The sequence below is a fragment of the Peromyscus californicus genome, unplaced genomic scaffold (assembly GCF_007827085.1).
Source record: "Peromyscus californicus insignis strain IS unplaced genomic scaffold, ASM782708v3 Scaffold_9__1_contigs__length_137607984, whole genome shotgun sequence".
NCBI classification, from domain to species: domain Eukaryota; kingdom Metazoa; phylum Chordata; class Mammalia; order Rodentia; family Cricetidae; genus Peromyscus; species Peromyscus californicus.
This window is the reverse complement of record NW_026294617.1, coordinates 61649982-61672828: the sequence shown is the minus strand read 5'-3', so window position 1 is coordinate 61672828 and position 22847 is coordinate 61649982. Positions and strand designations below refer to the sequence as shown.

Below are 22847 nucleotides of genomic sequence, written 5' to 3'. Positions count from 1 at the left end.
CTGTATTCAAATACATTTCTCCCTAAATATTCTGCTAACAATCAAAAGTCACATAAACAAAAGTACAGTTCAACAGCCATTTGGATCTCCTGAGTTCCTTCTGTCACTCCTTCCTATAAATGCCCTTGTTATCACTTCAGACAGAGCCCCAGAGCCACTGTGGTCCTCAGATCTCCTTAGCTGCCTCCTCATGCTCCCTTTAATTTCACACTATCTCCAGTAGCCATCCTTTCCTGCCTCTTTCCCACAGCTTCCTTTATCCCTGCATTCGCTGGGCAGTCCTTCTGTGGTCCTTTGCCAAAGTCTTTGTGTCTACACCTAATTACCTTCACACTGATGCTCAAATTCTGCATGTTCCTAGATTTTTTTTTACTTATCCCATTGCTTGCTGCCTGAAAGTGATGTTTCTTATGTACATTGCAAACTATCTGTTTCTTCTTCCACTCCGTCTTTGTCATAGCCCTTTAAGGAAGTTAGTGTGAGTGTGCATCATTCACATTAGTCTTTCAGGAATATAAAAAAATCATTTTTTAATAGTCTCTGAATTTTGACTGAATTGTGAGTGAATTTATAGCAATCTGTGCCCAACCCTATTTCTGAAAGGTAATGTAATTTGTACACTCTGATCTAGCTTCATTTTACTTACATTTTATAATTTTTATTGCTGGTGTCTTGTTCTGTGTATTATTTAGAGTTGATAGTTTAAGATTAATATATTTACCAATGCTAGTTATATTCACTGAGTGTTCAGTGACAGAGGAAAACTGTTCGAAGAGCTTTCCAAAAACTTCTGAACCATAGGGAGCATATGGTTTGTTCCTTAGACGATGTACCCATGAAACGGGGGAGAAAATAGGGTGTTTCATGGGCACCATTGACTTCTTTGGCAACCTCAAACCTTAGTGCAATTCAGAAATCTATGTTTGTGGTAAGATTTTAGTTTCACAAAACTTAAAAACTACAGAAAACAGTAAATGAGAAATAAAAGGTGTATGTGAACCTTTAAATTTGCTTTCATAAGTCATGTGCCATTGTGCATGTATGTTTGAATTGTCACATACTAAGTGCTAAGGAAACTAAGGGAAATGTGTCAATTTGATAATTATTTAAGCTACCATCCCCTTTGTTTATATTATAATATAGTTACATCATTCCTACCTTTCCCTTTCTCCCTCCAAATCCTCCCATATATCCCTTCTTGTTATCTTTCAAATTTATGACTTCCCCCCAATTATTGCTGCTTCAAACACACACACACACACACACACACACACTCACACACGTATATATGCATATATATTCATAAATACATAAATGCAATCTGTTTAGTCTGTGTAATATTGCTGACATGTATATTTTCTATGCTGACCATTTGCTATTAGATAACCAGTTCACTAAGGAAGACTATTTCCTTTCTCTCAGCATTCTTAGTTGTTTGTAGTTCTTTGTGTAGTGTGTAGTCTCATGGGATTTCTCTTGGCTTCAGTGTGTCTATTGTTGTTTTTTTCAGCTCATGTTTGGGCAGTTATATAGGTGAGACTTTATGGGCATAGCTTCTGACTTTATTGGAAGACACAATCTCACATCAAATTCCCTTTTCTCTGGCTCTTACTGTGAGAAAATAATGTGCTGGTTGGTCTACCTTGGATAAATTTACTCTGATCTACACAGCTGGTGAGAGGAAGGCTAAACTCATATCTGATTTTTGGTAAAGTGACAGACACAGAATAATGAATAAAGTTATTTTAAAAAATACACCTGAAGAATTCAGAGTCAACTAAGGCTACTTTATTTAGAAAGTATGAAAGATGATGAAAAAATCATATGAAACAATCTGGGAAAAGGTTGAAGAAATTATAGGCAGCAAAAGTGTCTTAATATTGTGTGGTATGTGGAAAATTATGTGCAACCCTCTGATTCAACTGAGATAAAGGATTTAATGCCAAAAGCTTGCCATGTATAGAACCCAAAAGAATTAAGTGAGGACCAAGCATGTGTAGACTAGTGAGTGAGCACTTGCCCAGCACTTGTGATGCCCCAGGCTCTGGTTAGGGAGTCCGTAGGAGGAGTGCTTCCACATTAAGTTGAGGAGAGTGGTCAGAGTGAACTTGGTGAGTCTGGGCTCATGAACAATTGAACTGCATCACCGTTTCTCTAGTTACTGGGGTTGATAACAGTGTGAAGTCTCCAGGGCCACGCTGCCAGCAACTAGCAGTTGTGCTAAACAAAGCATGACCATCACTACTGAACATAGAGATAAGCACTTAACACTTCTTGCTTGTTTATCCTCACAACATGCTTAGACACTAATTAGTATCAGCAGCCTTATTTTCCAGATTGAGAATGTTTAGGTGAGATTTGACTTAGAGTTTGACTCTTGGCCCAAGAGTTTGTGCAGGCAGAGGAACATCTGTTGCTATGACTTAAGCCCTGAACTGTGACATTAATTTTGATACTTCAATGCATAATTAGGTTGTCTTACTTACATTTGAATCAAAATTTCCAAATCATGAAGTCCCTCTTATGCTGATTGTCAGTGTTCTTAAAACCCATATACTTATCCCCTTGTCCCCTCAACATATGAAATATTACTGTCATAGATGGGGAACATATACATGTGTGTGTATGTGTGTGTGTGTGTATGTATGTGGATGTGTGTATATGTATATGCGTGTTTGTGTATATGATGCCAAGGACATAGAGGGTCTATTCCCAGGTCTTCCTACTTGAAGAAAATTTAAAAGAAGAGAAAATGTTGATGTTATGATGACAGACATGCAATCGTCAATTAACTAAATAGATCAATATTACATGATGTATAAATATCAAAATCCAATATACCAGTAAATAACCTTGATTTTATTTAATAAACCAGTCAGTTCAACTGTTTAATAATCAAGGTTTGATTTTCATTTTGAAAGTTCCATCAAATTTTATTATGTAAATCATAAACAAAAGCAGAATATGTGCCCGTAAATAAATCTGATTTATACCTAACTTGAAAATTTCAGTCACACATTTTTGAGAGCAAAGACTTTTTATTGTTTAAGAATTTCATACGTGCATAAGATTTTGATGAAATCCACTCTTTTCCACCCCTGTTCTCAAAGTTCTCCTTTATCCCCACCATTACGGTTACTGCCAACTTCATATACTCTGGCTTTAGTCCACTGAGTCCACTTCCAGCGCATGGATGCAGGAGCAGCTACTGGAGCATGAGTAGCCTCTCTGGGGAAACATCCCTGAAGAGAACTGACTCTCTCTCTCCCACAGCTGCCGTCAAGTGCCAGCATTCCTCACTAGGAGTGGAGCACAATGAACCAGGGAGGAAGCACCTCTGACGTAGCATCATGCATTCTATCTGGCAAAACTTGCCTGAGTACTGCAAAAGCACACACTACAAATACAAGATTTCTGGGAAGAAAATACTTTGGAGGAAACATCACCTTATTCCTGAGCCCTAATAAATACCGTAACAATTCTAAAAGGTAATTCTCAAACTTTGTTAAAGGACAAGTACTGAATTCCAGTGCAAACCACCCAACAGCAACAATAGACTTTGATTTCAAGGAAAAGAGGTTTAAATAAATGCCCTGATGGGAAGAAATTAAATGAAATGGTTTTGTGAGTATAAAGATGATGGGGGAAAAAAAACAAGGAAAATTGTGTGCAAGATGCTTTTGAAATGGGGGATCTGGTCAGTTTCAGGTAAGAGAAATAAAATCAGGGGTGACCTCCTGTGAGCTCCACTCCACACGGAAACTCTCCTCTACCCACAGATCTTTCTGAGCCAATTCACATTGTAGAGCTGCATAATGTCTATCTGAACATTATACAAAAACAAGCTGGATTTTCAGAGTGTTAAAAATGTATTTTTGTTTTATTTTCTTCGATGATCAGATTGCATTGTGTAACCCAGCCTAGCATTCATTCATGCTCCTCCTGGCTCAGGCTCACAAGTGTCAGGATTATTATCTTATGTTTAAAAATATGAAAGATGTTTGTCAGATTAACTGAAGTGCCCCAACTCTCATAAAAGGTATCACATGGAGTAATATATTACTAGAAACCTAATTCTGAATGTCATTATAATCAAATAACCAAGGTCGATGAAGACACATTATTTTCCATATTGACTGCACTGAAGACAGAGAACTTTCTATGGCTATGGCTACAGTATAGTCCCAAGAATGTGGTGTTTGGCCAAGTCCTGTGGATTTTCTCCATCAAATACTTGTGGAGTTCGTTAACACTTTCATCCTCAGAGTCTGCCTTCAGCCCATCTCAGTCTTATTATCTTTGCAACTCTAACTCAGTTTCCATTATGCATCTCCACCAATCTTCTAGAAATGCAGTCAGTTATTCACACTTCGGACTTTCTGTCCAGCTGCTTCCTGTACTGTGGAATTTTTGCTTGTTTTACCTAGTTACAGAAGCCTGCTGATTGGTGACCTATGTTCATGTAATCTTTCATCTTCTCTTTTTTAAACACCCCACTTGAGCCAGTCTGGGATTACTTCAGGCCCTTAAACATGATATCTTAATATTCAAGCATGCTATTTTTTCCTGACACTATTTTCACGTGGCTGAGCTTTAAGCTGCTCATGGGCGAAGCTGGGTCTTTATTTGCATTCTTATAGCACTGAGCATTGTCTCTGGGAACTGATGTCCCAGATGTCAGTATCTACAAAGCATATGCTCTGTGAGAACAAAGAGTGCCTTTGGCTATCACTGGGCCACTGGGTCTTGAAGACTGCTTAGCGACACAGCCATACTTGTGGAACAGAATAAACGAGGTAGAAGGAAATCTAGTAATTTTAAAGATGGTGTGCGTCAAAATTATGTAAAGGAAAAACAAATAAATGAAGAATTCAAATTTTTTAAAGGGCAAGAGAATCTTGTCCTGCAAGCATCATTGACTGACTTAACAAGGAAGTTTCAATCACATCTTGGAAACAAAAGCCTGAAAGGAGTCTCACACAAAGACCATGTTACACAACTATAACATATATGCAGAGGTTCTAGGTCAGTCCCACATAGGCTCCCTTCTTAGTTCAGTCTCTATGAGCCCCTATGAGCCCATGTTAGTCAGTTCTGTAGATTTTCTTGTGGTGCCCTTGACACCACTGGGTCCTACAATCCTTCCTCTCCATCTTCTGCAGGACTCCTGAAGCTCAGCCTAATGTTTGGCTGTAGGTCTCTGCATCTGTGTCCATTAGTTGCTGAGTAACAGTGAGAGCAGGGGCTGTCTCTGACTCTGTTGCCTGCTCTTGGGACCCTTCCTACCGAATTGCCTCATCCAGCCTTAATAGGAGAGGAGATGCCTAGTCTCTCTGCAGCTTGATGGCTGGCTGATATCCATGGGAGGTCCACTTGTATCTGAAGAGAAACAGTGGAGGAAGAGTGGATGGGGGTAGATTGGGGTAGTGGGGAAGGTGGGGGAAGAAACTGGGAAGAGGGGAGAGAAGGGAGAGTTTGATTGGGATGTTAAAACAAAAATAAACAAATAAATAAATCATCATCACCAACAAAGCCAGAAAGTTGTAGCCCAGGAAATAAATGTGGTCAGCAAAGGTGAACTCAGCCATAGCCCTGACCTTTCAGGAAATGTGTAGACAAGAGACAGTGGTCGCTCTGGGAGAAATGATCCAACTAAGAAGTCTGAAGTGTATCACCTTAAAAAAACAAAACAAACAAACAACAAAAAAAAAACAGTGCTGGGGAAACTTGAACATGTTCCGTAATTTTTCTACTTGTCTTGCTTTGATCACAGAGGAAATTCTCTAAGCATTACCTGCTGCTGAGTGAAGAATGGCTCACTGTCTAAGGCAAACCTGGGTTATTTCCCTAGTTTTGAAGGTTGAAACACTTCTATCCTTTCCGTCTACCTAAATATTCACTGTTGTCCTTCCTTTTACTTAAAAAAAGGTACAATTTGTATTGACGTATGCAAACTGTGTCCTATCCTGATATTGAAGTTTGACTCTTTGAGCCCCTCTCCCTTCAGCTTGTCTTAAAACTCTCAACTTTGTGCTCCAATGTTAAACAGGTATACTGCTGTAGTCACAGGCACATCTAAGCCTTACATGTGGTAATCAACATTGGACATGGCTGATGCTTGCTCTTCATGTGGATGCTGTGGGGTGTTCTCTATGCTGTGAATGTGTTGCTCTGATTGGTTAATAAATAAAGTGCTGATTGGCCAGTAGCCAGGCAGGAAGTATAGGTGGGACAAAGAGAGAGGAGAATTCTGGAAACAGAAAGGCTGAGGGAGAGAGACGCTGCCAGCCACTGTGATAAGAAGTATGATGTAAGATACTGGCAAGCCATGAGCCACATGGCAAGGTATAGATTAATAGAAATGGGTTAATTTAAGATGTAAGAACAGATAGCAAGAAGCCGGGCACTGCCATACAGTTTATAAGTTAATATATGCAACTGTGTGTTTATTTGAGTCTGAGTGGCTGCTAGCCCCAGGCGGGACTGGAGATAACTCCAGCTACAGGTGGAGATTTAGCTCCCAAGCTGCACTTCCCTCAGAACCTCTAGGTCTGAAATCTGCTTTTCAATTATTGTTATGAAAGAGTTGTTAGATATGGCCAAGAAGTTCTCTCCTCAGGTCTACTTGACACTGTTGATGGCAGCAAAAAAAGTTTTCATGATTGATCAAATGTTAGAGTTTAAAGGAAGAGTGCCTTCATCTGAACAATAAAATATCCCAGTTATTGACATAAGCCCAGGGAGGGCTCATTATTATCACCAAGGCAAAATTAATTTCTCACTAGGAAAAATAAGAGATATTTAGTAATTTGGGGGGCTGTTTAATCGTCAGCTTTTAGGCTAGCAAGAAACTCTCCAAGTTTCTGAGAACATACTATCTCACTGTTTGCCAAGCCCCTTGTCACTAAACTTACTATTTTAATTTGTTTTTCCCTTAGCCTATCTACCCTCCTCCCAGCCAGCTCTATACTGACCTCATCAAGTGACCACACTATTTCTGAAGTGAGTGCTGACATTACACATAAAAATAATCGCTAGTTTAGTGGAAGAATGTCTGTTGTGTTCCTGGCAAACCCAAGACACACAGAGGCTTCAAGTGTACTGATCCTTGTACATCTGTTTCCTAGTGTAATGTCGTCAGTCACAGATGAAGAATGCTGATTACTTTGTTTATACATGTGTGATTTAATGAGACTAAACACTCAGCCAACCTTCAATAAGTGCAACTTATTTCCCATTGCTGTTTTTAAGTTAATAAAAATCATGCCAAGCACATTTTCTGGAAATGGGAGCATTGTGCAATTCAAAAGAAGGGAGAATTCTAAGGGCAGTTGACAGCTTATGTATAATTTGTAGGCAGGCTGAGTAGTCAAGGAAGCATTAGGCTTGGGAATCAGGGTTCAAATTCAGTGTGGAAGAAAGATTAAGTATAATGGAAGGCTGTGTCATAAACTATTCTGCCAAACCTCCAAGGCCAACACTAAAATTCTGGTATGTATTAGAATGAATAACTGACTGTAAAAAGCAGCAGTATATTTCTGGAAAGATTTCAATGCATAACCTATTTATGATTATCTTCCTTTTGCTTTCGAGTACCCTTTTCTAGTTATTATGTTCACACTTTGAGAGAACTGAAAAAAAAACGTGGCATTGTTATTGCAGGTATTTCATTTGAGTAGTCATATAGAAGAGTGTCATCATTATTATTTTAAAAATAAATGTATATTTTAAATTATCTTCTAATCTACTTACTTTCAGGTTGTGCAGAACTGGATTATTGCTCTGGGATGTAGCTAAGGAGGAGAGTTCTTGTCCAGAACATGTGACCTGCTAGGTTCTTTCCTAGAATTGCAAACATCCACCACCCAAACTGATCCATGTGCTGGGATGTGGCTCAAGGGTAGTGTGCTTGCCCAGCAAGTGTGATGCCTGAATTATCCTTGCAAACATTCATACTCACGTTGGATCTACCTCATTTAAAAAGAGGAGTGGGCAGAGAAGATGAAAAGGCAACACCGTCCTTACATTTGGATTCAAATAGTTCCATTGATTCACTCAGATGCTTAGAGTCAGCAAAGCCAAGCCTGTGGGCCAGATTCCTTCATTCACAGCCTCATTTGCAAATGCTTTATTGGAATGCATTCATGCCCATTTGTTTATGGCCTATGACTCTCTTCGTGGTGCAAAAGTAGAATTGAATATTTGCAACTGAAACCATATAGCCTGCAAAGCTGAAAGGATCTCTAGCCCTTTATAGAAAAGACTTATTGACCATAGATTCCAGCCTTCAAAAAGAAGTTAATAAGCAAAGACAATAGATAATAATGGTTGTCTTATATTGTAATGAAATAAAGACTGAGACCTGAGACAATATTTAAAAAAAAAAAGCAGCTGGTGAAAGTCTTTCATGTTTAGGTCCTTCTGAATCTATATAGCTATTTCTTATATCGAGACAAAAGGTTGAGCCTCAGATGACTAAGAAACTACCAGCCAAGAGGCAAGGGCATTTAGATCATGACTGATTTTTAATGCAAACCTGTCAAGCCTATTCCCAAGCTGAGCTAATCTTAGTTTATGAACTGGGCCCACTGGAGTGAATTTGTAGTAACAGAAAATATGCTAGCTTGAGAAACAGGTGGACTTCCGAGTGAAATGTTTCTAGCAATTCAAATAAGGGAAAATGACCTGAAGTTTTGAGTTCCTAGTCCTCTGGGAGTGGTAATACCTGTATCTAGAAGGTGCTGTGATGATTAAAGGCACATTTAAATGTACACAGAACCTCCAGTGACAGATAACTAGCAATAAGTGGATTGGGCTTGTGTGAGGATGTGAAATGATGTCATCAACAAAGAAGCACAGGGAAACATGCTGAAGGCAACACCCAGGATATCAGTGGACCCCTGGCATGGCTCCTTGGTTTACCTAAGAGTCACCTTTACAGCTCTAGACAGAGATCCCTGCAAATACCATGATGTATTCTTAGAACTTGTAGCTTTTGAGGGGGAGGAAGCTTTTTATGATAACATTTTAAAATTGTTTCACTATTTATAGTAAGAAACTTCTTTTAGTGATCATATTCATTTTTTTTTAATCCTAAGTCTCTAGAAGGATACGAGGGCTATCTGCTTACAGATAGTACTAGAAAATCCTGAGTTGTTAAGCACTCAGCTTTTTTTCTTCAAAGGAAGAAACTGACACCTGTTTTCCTTCCAGAAGGCTGGGAATGGTTGTGTTAATACTTCGTAATCTTTTCTATTCTGAAAGTCAGCCCTCGCTGAGTGCTCTCAAATCCCCCCATTCATTCCCAGTCAAGAGAACCCATCCTCAGGCTTACTGCAAGTCCATCCTCCCTAGGTCCTTGTCCTTGGCACTGTTTCTCAGTAGATAGAACCTATTGCTGTATAAAAGATTTCAGGTGCTCAGCTAAAGAGGTGAGCTTTGCAAAGGAGTCTTGGATGTAGCCATGCCTAAAGCTTTGTTGTGATAATTGTCACGTGGAAACTTTTTCCCCAGAGTTTTGCTGTATTTATATGTGTAAGAAATAAGTCACTTGGGGTCAGATTCCAGAAGTTTTGGCCCAATACCAGCTAACTAGAGTCTAGTTGAACCCAAGTTTCATTCTCACCTCATCCAGATAGTTTCTCCATGCATATACAATAATACATGTATCGAAGGATTTAAGGGAAATGTTGGCATGTGCTATTCTGATGTTTAAACAGGGCACACAATGAGATATACTAGTTCTAGCATTGATGATGCAAAGACCAGGCTGTTTCATTCTTGTGGAAATCAGACAGAAACAAATGGATGGAAATCTGTAGTTGATGCTAAGAACATTTAGAGAAAATGAGATTTTATTTTAAAGATTTTTAATGCATTCTAGGCAAGTCTTTTTTACTCCAGTATACTGAAGTGTGCATGTGTTAAAGTGCTTTCCCAATGTGCTTCTCTTCATTGATACTCAGTTGGCAATTTCCCCTCTATGACTCTTTTCCTTTAGGCACCTAGTTTTCTGTTGCGTGTAAATTCACCTCTCTCCTTGTTCTGTTCTGACTTCCTGCTGCCCATAGACACCCGGTCACCAGTGTCCTTGAGTTGGCAGGAGGAGCAGATATTCATCAGCCCATATCAACACCAGCTAGTGAGCAGGAAACCTCACCAGAGCCCAAGGAACACCATGTTCTGCAGGAAGTTCAAGGATCTCAAGATCACAGGGGAGTGCCCTTTCTCCTTACTGGCCCCTGGTCAGGTTCCTAAAGAGCCAACAGAGGAGGTGGCAGGAGGATCTGAGGGTTGCCAGGCCACTCTGCCCATCTGCCAGGACATTCCTGAGAAGAATGCACAAGGGAATCTTCCCCAAAGAAAGACAAGCCGCAACAGAGTCTACCTACACACTCTAGCAGAAAGTATTTGCAAGCTCATCTTCCCAGAGGTAAGCGCTCTCTGTTTAACAATGATAATGGTATTTCATAATTGGGAAAGAAAAGGTTTTCAAAAGAAAATATCTAGAAATGGGTTTCTCACTTTTAAGGGCATGGTAAACAGAATTTCCTTGAAGCACATGAAAACTGTCTTTTTAAAATAACCATATTCTGAATTGTGAGTCATCTTCAAAAGTCTCATATCTTGAATTCCTTTCAAAACATCATTAGACTCTGACAAACTCTGTGTGTTTGCTTCATCTCTCAACCTCAGCTTCCTTTATCTGTAAAATGGAGATGTATCGCACCTTTCTCTGAGTGTTACTGTACACTGAATGAAATCATCCTCCACTCTTGCCCTAGAAATTCTAGAGAAGCAGGATGGCATGATCCAAATCAAACACCTTTCAGTGGGAGAACAATGCTGCTTTAACAACACAGGTTGAGGTGAGGTGATATTGGTGCCTGAGGAACAGGAGACCAGAAGTGGATCTCCAAGGAAAGTAGAATTGAGGTAGCAGAAAGTTGAAGATATTTATTTCAAAGATGGTATTTATTGCATGTTACACTTAATGACTTCTGAAATGCAAATATTTAATCATTTTTTCCCAGTCCTAGTCATTAGATACCCAGCTTTGTTGAGACTGGGAGACATAGCCCTTCCCATAGAGGTGACTTTCACTGTAGTCTGGGAGGTTTTACCCAAGGACAGAGTATAGGGTGGCAAATGGATGGTGCTCAATATTTTCTTTGATGATCTCTGTTGATATCTCCCTCATTTTGCTCATGGATAATTTTCAACATTCTCTTACAGCAAATTAAACTTCCTCAAGACTATTGTTCTAAATTCCTAGTCATTTCCCTAGGGTTGATGACTGGAGAGTTACTTCTTCTGCCCTCTGTCATGTTCTCCTGATTCCTTGCATCACTTTGCTTTGCTCTCTATGTATTAGAGAAGCAGCTGGATTGCCAACCTCTGTTAACTGACGTTGATATTGGAAATACCTTGAGCGATTGGCTAGCCAGAAGTTCTGGGAGTCTCTGGGATCTTTTCTCTGCCATGTACTTTCTTTTTCTCTCCTCATCTCCTGGAAAAGAAGCCACGTGTGTGCCTTCTCACAATCTGGAAGAAACAGGCAGACTACTGCAAGCTATAGGACTTCTTGTAGGGAGGAATACCCTTGACACTATTTATTGGCTTCTTCCAGGGTTAAGATCATTTGCTTCATGGCAGTAAATGTCCTAATGTTGAATATGTTTGACATGGGTATTAACCAATCTATTCTACTTTATCAACTGTCCAAATATCTGCTTGGTCTTTTTATAGAGACATCTGCTTTTCATGAGTTATTTTTTGAGTTGGCACATTTAATGTTTGCATTTTAGTTTTAGTCACTTTAATAATCTTATGAAAGATATTTAAAATTCAATTTGGCATAGTAGTTCTTATTTTAGATAATCAGATTTAACTCTCCAATTATGTTTTCATGGGGGATGGTAGGAATGAAAACCCATTAGCCTGAGCAAATTATCAACAGGAACTCTCATTTCAAAAAAGTGAAATGGTTGTGTTTAAAGGAGCTTCCTTGATCACGTAATGAAAAATTACTATTTCTACTTGAAAAGCAACAACTAAGGCATATAGAGTTAGATCATTTCTTCAAAGTGAAAGAGATAGCTGGTGATGGAGAACTCTACATCTCATTAATAACGCATAGCGTTATATTTTATCTTTATGAATTAAAATATTACTGACTTAGAAAAGCATTGAACACTGAAGAAGCTTCTAGAGAGACAGCTGAGTGGGCAAAGTGCTGTGCATGCAAGCATGAGAGCATGAGTTCAGTACCTCGAACTCTTGTACAAAGCCAGCCATAGTGACATACACTTGTAATCTCAGCATTAGGGAGGTGGAGTTGGAGTCTCCTTGGGGCTTGCTTGCAAGACAGACAAGCTTAATTGGTAAATGCAGTGAGGCATCTTGTTTTAATGTGAAAACAAAGCAAAACCCAAAGGAATAATATCCGTGTTTGATCACTGGAATCCATCTGTACACACAGGTAGGACGTGTATACAGACAAACACCTCTACACACACATACACACACACACACAAACACACACACACACAAACACACACACACACACACACACACACACACACACACACACCATCTCAGTGTCTAGACTGAGAAATCAAAAGAAGTACAACATGAAGAAAGACACTCCGTGCACAAGATCTTGCCGGGAAACACTTTGTCTAGAAAAGCCTGTGCATTTTGTTTGAACCTACACATTTTCATAACAACAATGAATGCTGCCTGATTTTTCCTAGGGATATGTAAAACAAGTTCTATTTACCCCAGATAGGGAAGGGTGACAGTAAATCAATGTAAGTATTCCATCCAAGTACAGCTCTGTGAACTGATAAGCTTATTAAGGCTACTTACAAGACTATACATACTCCAAAAACAGCTACATCATCCAAAAGCCTAAACACCAAGTGAGTGATGACTTCACAAAGCTGAAATAGTCTCCTCTTTAGTTAATCTTCTACCTCTTGTAGACTCCTGCATCCCCCAGGATCAAGCACATTGGTGGGGCAGCAGAAAATAATGACTGGAATCCTATGGGAGGGACTCACTATCCCTCCCCCAAGTTCTTCTGTTAGGGAGTGTTAACAATTTCTGTACCATAACAATAGAGTTGGTTATCTCTGCATTGTTTTAGTCCATTGCTATAACTATGGGGCCAAGGCCATTTTGTGGGTCACCACATCAACCTCTCGTGAGTGATGGCTGGTGGTCATCACAAGCTCTGGTCTTGTCTGGCATAGAAGAAACCACTAGGTACAACACCATTATAAGACAAAGGTAGAGTCCTGCAGAAGTTCACTACAACAATCTACTCATGCTTCCCTAAGAATTCAATACTTTCTTTTTAAGGAAAGTAAGTCTGATTCCAGTTTAAGGCCAAAAAGGCTTCTATTCCACCATCTCCAGCAGTGCTGGGAAAATGTATCAACTTTACTTCTGCCAGTGCATGTTAGGAGGAAGGACCCAACAAAGGCACTCCTGGAGACCCTAGGAAGGACTAGAAACACAAAGAAGGAGCTTAGAAAGTGGCAAAAGAGTGCACCTAAGGGTCTACTTGTAATTGAAAAGCAAAAGAAAGATGCCTCTCCAAATCACACATGAAAAACAACAAATTCCCCATTGACAGGACTGGGTAGATTTTCTTTCTTCATAGTCCATCAACAGTTTCTGACCAGCAGCTGATAGAGATGAGCAAATGGACTTCTCTTGCCTTTCTGGGCTTCTACTCCATTAGGTGAGATAGATAATAAGAGACAAACTTGAGTAGCAGCACTGGAAGAAAACCAAGACCTCATACACAGAGGAGAGGCAACACCCGTTGCCCCCATGATCCATTCTTCACATGAATAACTTCTTCAGAAGGGAGAACTCTCAGAAGCCTACGGTTGCTTGGCTTTGTATCTAGTATAGATAGCTAGTATCTATAGCTAGAGATGTAGAGTAACTGCTGAGTGGAAGGCTCTTGAGAAAATGAGTTTCCCAGACACGTCCTAGGATGCTCCTTTACACTCTACACGCTCACAAGTGGATGGGCCTTGCTCTTTCCTTGATGTGAAAGACTACTATGAAATATGTCGACCTGTTCCCCTCTGAACCTGTCACTTATCTATTATTTTTTCAGCTCTTTGCTTTCACAAAGTCAACAGGACATGCTCAGATTCTACCTTTTGGACACATCTACCTGTTTTTCTTCATCCTGTCCCAGATTTGTCCCTTTCTCCATTCCTGAACCATCAAAAAATGTACTCTTCACTATAAATTTACATTTTCTTGGAATTTCTTTTGAGTGATTACATTTTCTTTGAATAAATTTTTTGTGTATTTTCTAAGCTTGATCTGCATATTTAAAACTCAAAGTCCTTTTTGAAAATGATCTTGCTACTTTTTTTTTTTTAACAACATTGCCTTCTGTGACTAGTGGAAACTCTATGAGAGATATAAATAGATTAAGGCAAAAGGAATTTCCCAACTTGGATCATATCCAGAAAGTTCTTGACTTTCCTGTGTGTAAACTGGAAACAAGAATCAATGATCGGGTCTCCATGCATAGACATGTGCAATTTTCATACAGGTTGCAAAACTGAACACTTCTCATCAATGTTCCCCTTTTTGTTTATCAAGTAGAAAAAAGATACATTAAAAGTGATTTTAAAAAAACCACTTATGGGGGGAGCATTGCTTATATATGTCTCACAGAAAATGAAAACTTATAAACTCTCAGAAATCAATAAAAGAGAGTAAAAGTACTAGTATTTGATAAGGATTATTAGTTCAAAACTTGGAAAGCAGTATAGTTAAGACTCTTTCCATGACTCTTGATATAAACAATTCTGGTGACAGATTAATTTGAGTGGCTGAAAAGGAAGCAGAGATAACTACAGTTTTTTTGAGTAGAATTCCGAAAAGTGAGTAGAGTATGTAGGAAAGAGCACTATAGTCCTTGGTGAGCTATGGAGGGGATATCGTTTAGGAAGGGAACAGCATGTGTCTGACTTGAGCTCTGCAGTTGAAGTATTGGCAGTGTATCCAGGGAGACTTCTTGGCCCAGAGGAAGAGATGATATGGATTCGTGCATTGTAGAAGACCTGATATTACAAACTGACATTTTTTGTTTGGGGTCAGCCCAGGCACTCCCACGTAAACAAACACAAAATAGTCTGAGCTCACTGATTCTTCCCAGGATTGAAAAACACGTGGGAAAGAAGTATCAGTTCCTATCATGGCAAACGCACCACACTTGTCATCAAGTGAAAGTTTCCATTCCCTTACAAGAAACCTTAAGGAACTGTTGCATTTTTTTTTTTTTAAATTTCCAGTTTGAGCGACTGAACCTTGCCCTTCAGAGAACACTGGCAAAGCATAAGATTCAAGAAAACAGGTAAGCGATACCACTTTAGTTGTATGAACCCCCATCACAAAGATGTTGTTAAAAATGATCAATTCTTACTGAATATATTGACTCGTGCTGGATTTTTGTTATATACCAAAAACTGAACTAAGCATGCTAGCAATTACAAATTTGGAAACAAATGCACTTACTTTCCAAGGCTCATGAGAGATGGAAGTTTGGCCATCGTGTTTTTTAAAGAATCTGGTTTGTATCCTTAGGTTTGTTTGTTTGTTATTGTTGTTTAAATAAACCTGGTCACATGTGCTTCTGTGGATAAACTGATTATCCCTGTTCTCAGTATTTAACTTGTGAATAGTAAATACTGAGTGCAAACTTGCAGAGTAGAACATTGAAGTTTTGCAAGCCAACACGATGGTGCTCACAATCTACAAACATCCAAACACCTTCATATGTTTCCTCCCTATAAGCATGCAGTCTGCTCTATGGAGTATCTGGGTTGGATTTTCCTGCTGAATAGCTGCAGACAGACTTGACCCAGGCAGCTTGACTGAGCCAAGCAAGAGTCCTGAACTGCCCAGGAGAGTGTGAATCTGTGTCTGACAGAAGCTTTGTTTATAGGACAGACCTGACAAGCATCCCAGAGGCGCCTCTGCCTCTATCCACAATTCCCAGACAGGCTGATAAGATAGCCGCAAGTCAATCTTGTTGAGCTATGGGGGCTGTCTGGACAAGTCCTTGGCAGCCAGCTTGCTTGAGATTTATGCTCAGGCCTTTGTGCTCTGAAATGACCCTCCTGCTGGATGGAGATCTGTTTTCTGTGATGCCCCCTGTACAAGAGTCCTCAAAAGTGAAGCCCACAGCATTTGGAAATCTTTTCTTAAGGAAAAGAGAATGCCTGTGCTTCTTCCATGATGATGACCCAACTGGTGTAGTAGGATTTTCCCTCCTGCTTGCTGGTGTGTGGAGTGGTGCTGGCTCCTTCCACTTTCTTTAATCTGTGGGCATCCTCTGTGCGCTTCTGTCTGTCACTTGATTATGGGTGCTTCACATTACTGTTTATGTTATCCTTGGTCTGCCAGCAGATGAACACATCTCAACCTTGTTTCATGCAGCATATTTCTGGGACTTACAAATCAGCAAAACACAAATAACCTATTAAGCAGTGCAGTTTCCTTGGATGAAGGGACAGAGCCCAGTTCTTACTAAAGCAGTCACTGTGACCTCTCAGGGAACTGTTGCAGCCCCCTCCTTGTTCTCTCACTAGATGAGGGGCAAACTCATGACTAGTGTGTGTGTGTGTGTGTGTGTGTGTGTGTGTGTGTGTGTGTGTGTGTGTGTGCATGTGTGTGTGTGTGGTGAAATGAATGGGTTTACTGGCCACTCACAAGTCCTTCTGTCTGCTGTGTTTGGAAAGCAAGGGATATTTAGTTTACTGGTCACTGTAAGCTCTTTGGAATGACAATGCAAGGCTCTGCTCTTATCTGACAGCAAGAGTGTCAGGAAATGCCAATGGCAGTATTAGACCCAGGAGGCTCACTCTTATTTTTTAGGAAAAAAATTCTGCTTAAATGAAAAAAAAAAAAAGAAGAAGAAGAAGAAGGAAAATAAGTATTTGATATGGTAGTGGATTAGCTAACAAAGGTTTTGTGGGTCTCCACATCCAAATTCAGTATAACGTTATATTATGATCCTTAGTACATTTAGATAAAATATTTCCACCTAGTATTTTATACACTTACAATGATCATATTTCTATGGAACAAGGTGTTGCTCTGGGCAATTTTCCTTCTTACAAATATTTCCCTCTAAAACTTCTTATGTTATACCGTGTTTTATTAAAAGGCTGTTTAAAATGGAGAAGTATGCCTGCATTTAAACTTGGCTCAGCTAATGGCAAGTTGAACCTTGCAATTAAATAGGTTTTTTGATACACTGAAAGTGCTTGAACAGTTTGGCAAAGTTGGGCATAATCAGTCACTATTTTGGAAGTTTTCAAAAAGCAACTAGGCAAGCATATCTCACAAAGTTGTCCAGTTGATATATGAAGATGATGGCATTCTATATTGCTGAACATCAGTGATCATGAAGAAAATGTTGTTCTTAGGCACAGAAAAGTAAAAAATGTAAATGATCAATTAGGAACTACAAAAAAAACCCAGAAGATGCTGATTTTTAGCCTGTGACTACAAAACAACAATAACAACAACAACAAAAACAACAAACAAACAGACAGACAGAAAAAGAACCTAAAACCCAAACGAGAACCATAGGTTTAAAGCTAATCATCTGGTAAATAAGATTTAAAAAAATGCCATTTGAAAAGTTTTTTCTACAGTTAAAAAGTTTGCCCAGTTGAAATTATTTCAGCCTCCTTCAGCACATTGATGCCCATATGTGCTCTCATTGTTTTAAGCTTTCCTTTTTCTAGAATGCAATGATGGATGAAAAAAAATAGATTTGTAACTAGTTTGTATATAAGACCAGGCATAAACCTGGAGGAATAATGTCTGAGATAATTATAAAGATTCCTAATCTCAGCAGCAAGAACTCCTATATTTCATGTGTTAGCTTCAGAAAAAGACAATATAGCACAATAGTGAAGCTCATTGTAGGTAGATTTTTTTCTCAATTGGATGACCAACCCCTTGAGAATTTATTAGCATCTTTTTATTTATTTGTTTTGGTGCTAGGGGTGGAACCTAGGCCCTCCATATACAAGTCAGTTCCTCTGCCATTTAACTTTGGCTTGCCATCCTCTTCATGACTTTACCCACTCCTGGTTATCATGCCAGGGTAAATTCTCTTTCTCAATGCCCTATGTAAAGTGAACCACAGAGACAAATACGCTTGATGAGAGATTATGAGACACTCCATGCTATGTATACTTTGCGGTTTTGCCACCAGTGTTTTGAGTTGTTCAGGTTACTGCTTGTTTTGTACACAGCTAGTCAAGATTTGCTTCTGGAAAATAATTATCTCATGCTGTTATCTGTATATTGAATATAATCTGAATTTCAGGCATTCATTTATCAGTTTATAATTTAAGATACTTAATTATTTCCAGAAAATCTTCAGAAAAAGAAGACCTTGAAAAAATAATTGCAGAACAAGCAATTGCAGCAGGTAAATAAAATTGTTTAAGTATATGAAATTAGGAAGCATATCACATCCCTGAATAACTAATATTTCTCTCAACATATTCATATTTTTGCAGGTTTTTTAAAATTTATTTGTTTTTATTTTGCATGCATTGGTGTTTTGTCATGGTGTCAGGTCCCCTGGAACTGGCATTACAGACAGTTGTGAGCTGCCACGTGGGTGCTGGGAATTGAACCCCTGGTCCTCTGGAAGAGCAGTCAGTACTCTTAACTCTGAGCTATCTCTCCAGTCCCTTGTACTTATTTCTTATTGACTCCCAGTATAAAGTCTCTGAACTCTGTGTGTGTTAATGCAGAGTAACCCTTCCTATACTACATGTTTTTGTGTGACCTCAAACGTTTCCTCTTTTTTTTATTGTTTATTTGCCGAGAAGTAGATAAGCCTGTGTGGGAAGCTGATTCACAGGCATTCACATTTGCAGGCTTTGGTCTTAAACCAAACTATGTCTTCCTCGTTTGTATATGAAAAACTCTGCTCAACAGTAAAGAGTATTTTAAAAGGTTGGACGTAATCTTGGGAAAATAGTCTGGCAGAGTTCTCACATTAATAATTAGCTTCAGGAAAAAAGATAGATGAGTGACTGCTGGTGGGCCCTTTCAGAGTATGGGGTGAGAACTGAGAGGCTACTGGCTTACAAAAGTACTGCTTCTATGAAATATAATCTTAACTGTAGCTACTTTATACTGAGCCATTCTTGGAAGATAGACACTGTTCTAAACATAGTTCCCACGTTCCTCAAAGAGGGTAGCATTGTTTCCTACTTTACAAGAGAAAAATGTATGAAGCTTCTCTGCAACTGATGGAGACCATTGCAGAAAACCATAACCAGGCAAAACATAGAGTTGTGGAGTCCAGTCACAATGGACACATTTACAAACCACGACTATCCCTAGCACTAAGGGAACGTTGGAGAAGAGGGGGCAGAAAGATGGAAAGACAAAGGACCAGGGAGTTTACTGTGAGATCGTGTCTCCTAGTAATATAAGAAGCTGGACCCATAAAGTTTTGTTATGCCCAGAGCTCGGGGATCCCCCCAAAAAAACCACCATGGAGACTGAATCCTGCATCTAAAAGCAAAGAGCCTTTATTTCAAGCTCCAGAGCTTGTCTTGGTCCCTCTGTCTGTCCAACACAGTGGTGAGAGCAGAGAGCCCAGAGCTCAGGTGGGGTGGGGTTTTTATCATAGCAGAGGTTGGTGTGAGGGAATTTCCAGAGTTCAGGACCCTGATTGGCTGACAATTGTCTAGGGTATCTGTAAAACAAAAAATAGGTGTGTGTTAGACTCAAGGACATCTGGCCACCTTATCTAATGGTTGGAATGCTTGTGATGCTGGGTACTTCCTCATCCCTGGGTGGATCCCTGGATGGTATCAGCTTAAGACTTTTCTTGGATCTGGGTGTTACCTGCCAGTAAGCCTGTCGCAGAAGCTGTGTCTAGGCTCCTAATTCTGTCATGGCTGCTGTGTGGTCAAGCTGTTTTGGGGTCTTCCACAGTCTCACCAACATGACTTCCAAAACATGAGCTGAATAAGGACATCACCAATGGGCCTGCCAAACTGGATGGAGAAAAGCCCACAAGGCCTCAACCTTCCACAAAGAACTACATGCAATGGAGGAATCCTCCCTGTAGTCTCCCTGGGAGAAGAGCACACCAATTCATTATCCAATACCAAATGCTCAGCCCTGAAACATGTATTTGAATAACATTGTACAGACTGAGCAGTTGTATTCAGAAATATATATGTATATATAGATGCATTTGTGCATGTAACAACAATTAATGTAAAGGAGAGGTCATGAATTTGAAAGAGAGCAAGGTAGAGTATATGGGAGGATCTAGAGGGAAGGGAAGGAAGGAGGAAATGATGTAATTATATTATAATCTCAAAAATAAAATAAATAATATAAAATGTAGTGCCCAGTGTGTGGAGGCAAGAAGGAAGCCTGAGAAGAAGATGGTAAAGGTGAATAATACGATTTATGCAAATACTCACTTAGGGAACATCACATAACAAACCATCTTGAAATCACCTCCAGACATAACAGTTTCATGTTTTAAATTCATTCTAGATGGGACTCTTTCACTATTCCAGCCTCTCTGGAACTTCAAGAGACCCATGCTGTGTGGTTAAGAAAAAGACAGACAGGCTTTGCCTGAAATGGAGTTTACCCTAAAGCTGAAGCTCTCGTTGTTTTATAGTTAAGAAAGATAAAAATAGTGCATTCTACTCACTTAGTCATTCTTGGTTTAAAATAAACAGTTTGAAGATTGTTAATCAGAGTCACCAGAATTCTAAAAGTTTAGCTATGTTGGTAAGTTGAGTGTGAGCATTTGATTTGAGTTCGAACTCCTAAGAGAGTAAAGGAAGTTAACCACAAATCAAGGGGTTGCATTTGGAAGCAACAGCCACTCGTTCTGAATTCTGAGTTGACACACTTGCTAGCCTACCATGTTGTGTGCTTGCAGGAGTCCCAGTGGAGGCGCTCAAAGATTCTCTAGGTGAGGAGCTGTTCAAGATCTGTTATGAGGAAGATGAACACATCCTGGGCGTGGTTGGCGGCACACTGAAGGACTTTCTCAACAGCTTCAGCACGCTCCTGAAGCAGAGCAGCCACTGCCAAGAGGCGGAGAAGAGGGGGCGACTGGAAGATGCCTCCATCTTATGCCTGGACAAGGACCCTGACTTCCTAAATGTTTACTACTTCTTCCCCAAGAGAACCACAGCCCTGCTTCTCCCTGGTATCATTAAAGCGGCTGCTCGCATACTGTACGAAAGCCATGTGGAGGTGTCTCTGATGCCTCCCTGCTTCAGAAGTGACTGCACCGAGTTTGTGAATCAGCCCTATCTGCTCTACTCTGTCCAAGTGAAGAGCACCAAGCCTTCGCTGTCCCCAGGAAAGCCCCAGTCCTCGCTGGTCATCCCTGTTTCACTCTTCTGCAAGACCTTCCCGTTCCACTTCATGCTGGACCGAGACCTGGCCATCCTGCAGCTGGGCAATGGCATCAGAAGGCTGGTGAACAAGAGGGACTTCCAAGGGAAGCCCAACTTTGAAGAGTTCTTTGAAATTCTGACTCCCAAAATCAACCAGACATTTAGTGGCATCATGACAATGTTGAATATGCAGTTTGTCATACGAGTGAGAAGATGGGATAACTCTGTGAAGAAATCATCAAGGGTAAGAAAAATATGATATTCTATTCAAAATAAAACTAGTTGTTTAATATTTAAGGGAGACAAATCACAAAACAAAGGAGCACATGCCATTTTGGTAACAAAGCTGTCTGAAATTCTAAAGTAATTTTAGCAAATAAATGTCTTCCTATGTTCATTTTCTTGTCTACTTCATTGACTACAACTATTTATTGACTCTAGTTTGCCTCTTCCAATCCAAATGGTGGTGTGAATGTGTATCTCACATCCATAGAGTGCTTGTCTGACCTGTAGGAAGGCCTGGGGTTTGATCACCAGCATTTGATTAAACTGGACTGGTTTGTGCCACATATTTCTAACTCCATCATTCAGGAGGTAGTGGCAGGGGAATCAGAAATTCATGGTTATCTTTGATTATATATCCAATTCAAGGCCACCTCACGGTAATTGACCCCTTTTCTCAAAACAAGGTTTGGGGCAAGATGGCTCAGTGGGTAAAGGTGCTTGCCACTGAGTCTGAATATGAGTTCTGGAACTACGGGATGGTAGGAAAGCACAACTCCTACAAGTAGCTCCTAGACCTCTACATGTGCTGTGACGTGTGTACACACACACACACACACACACACACATACACACATACACACACACACACACACACACACACACACACACACACACATAAAAGTAAAGGTAAAGGCATTTAAAGACAAGTTAACAAATACAAAATCACAATGGAGAACTTTATAAGCAAGCTAGAAGTGTTCACATGAAAATTTGCTTTTGATTATTACCAAATTGCTCACTTGGTTTCAGTAATAAAAATATTGTTTCATAAGAACAAAGCTGCTTGCTGAAAGAAGCAAGTAAATGAATTTTAATCAATATATAAATATGTGGATGAATAAATAGCTTGATTAATTGCCACTGAATGTGTGTGGAGAGGAGGGCACACTCTCATGGCAAAGAGCATTGATAATCATTTAATCTCAGAAACAAATGTCTACTAACTGCCTGGAGAGACTATATACATAGATAAGGAGTGGCCTTAGGAGCATAACTCCCCCTACAAAGCACTGACTGTTCCTCATAGTGAAAATGGCTGTATTGCTATTTTTTTTTTTACCAAATATATATATATACTTAGTTATTTTATAATGATGAAAATGA

At 39.6% G+C, this 22847-nt stretch overlaps 1 protein-coding gene across 3 annotated transcripts in view; it reads left to right on the top strand.

Moving 5' to 3' along the window:
- Gucy1a1 (guanylate cyclase 1 soluble subunit alpha 1) overlaps positions 1 to 22847 on the top strand; it is a 55813-nt gene that overhangs the window by 16661 nt on the left and 16305 nt on the right. For 2 of the 3 annotated variants that reach the window (XM_052731399.1, XM_052731400.1), the window contains exons 2-5: positions 10071 to 10432; positions 15333 to 15394; positions 18432 to 18490; positions 20993 to 21702. In XM_052731399.1, coding sequence (XP_052587359.1) covers positions 10178 to 10432; positions 15333 to 15394; positions 18432 to 18490; positions 20993 to 21702 — 1086 coding nt within the window. In that variant the 5' untranslated portion in view covers positions 10071 to 10177. Of the gene's footprint in view, positions 1 to 6938; positions 7003 to 10070; positions 10433 to 15332; positions 15395 to 18431; positions 18491 to 20992; positions 21703 to 22847 lie in introns of all 3 variants that reach the window. The other variant, XM_052731401.1, reaches the window with a different exon arrangement.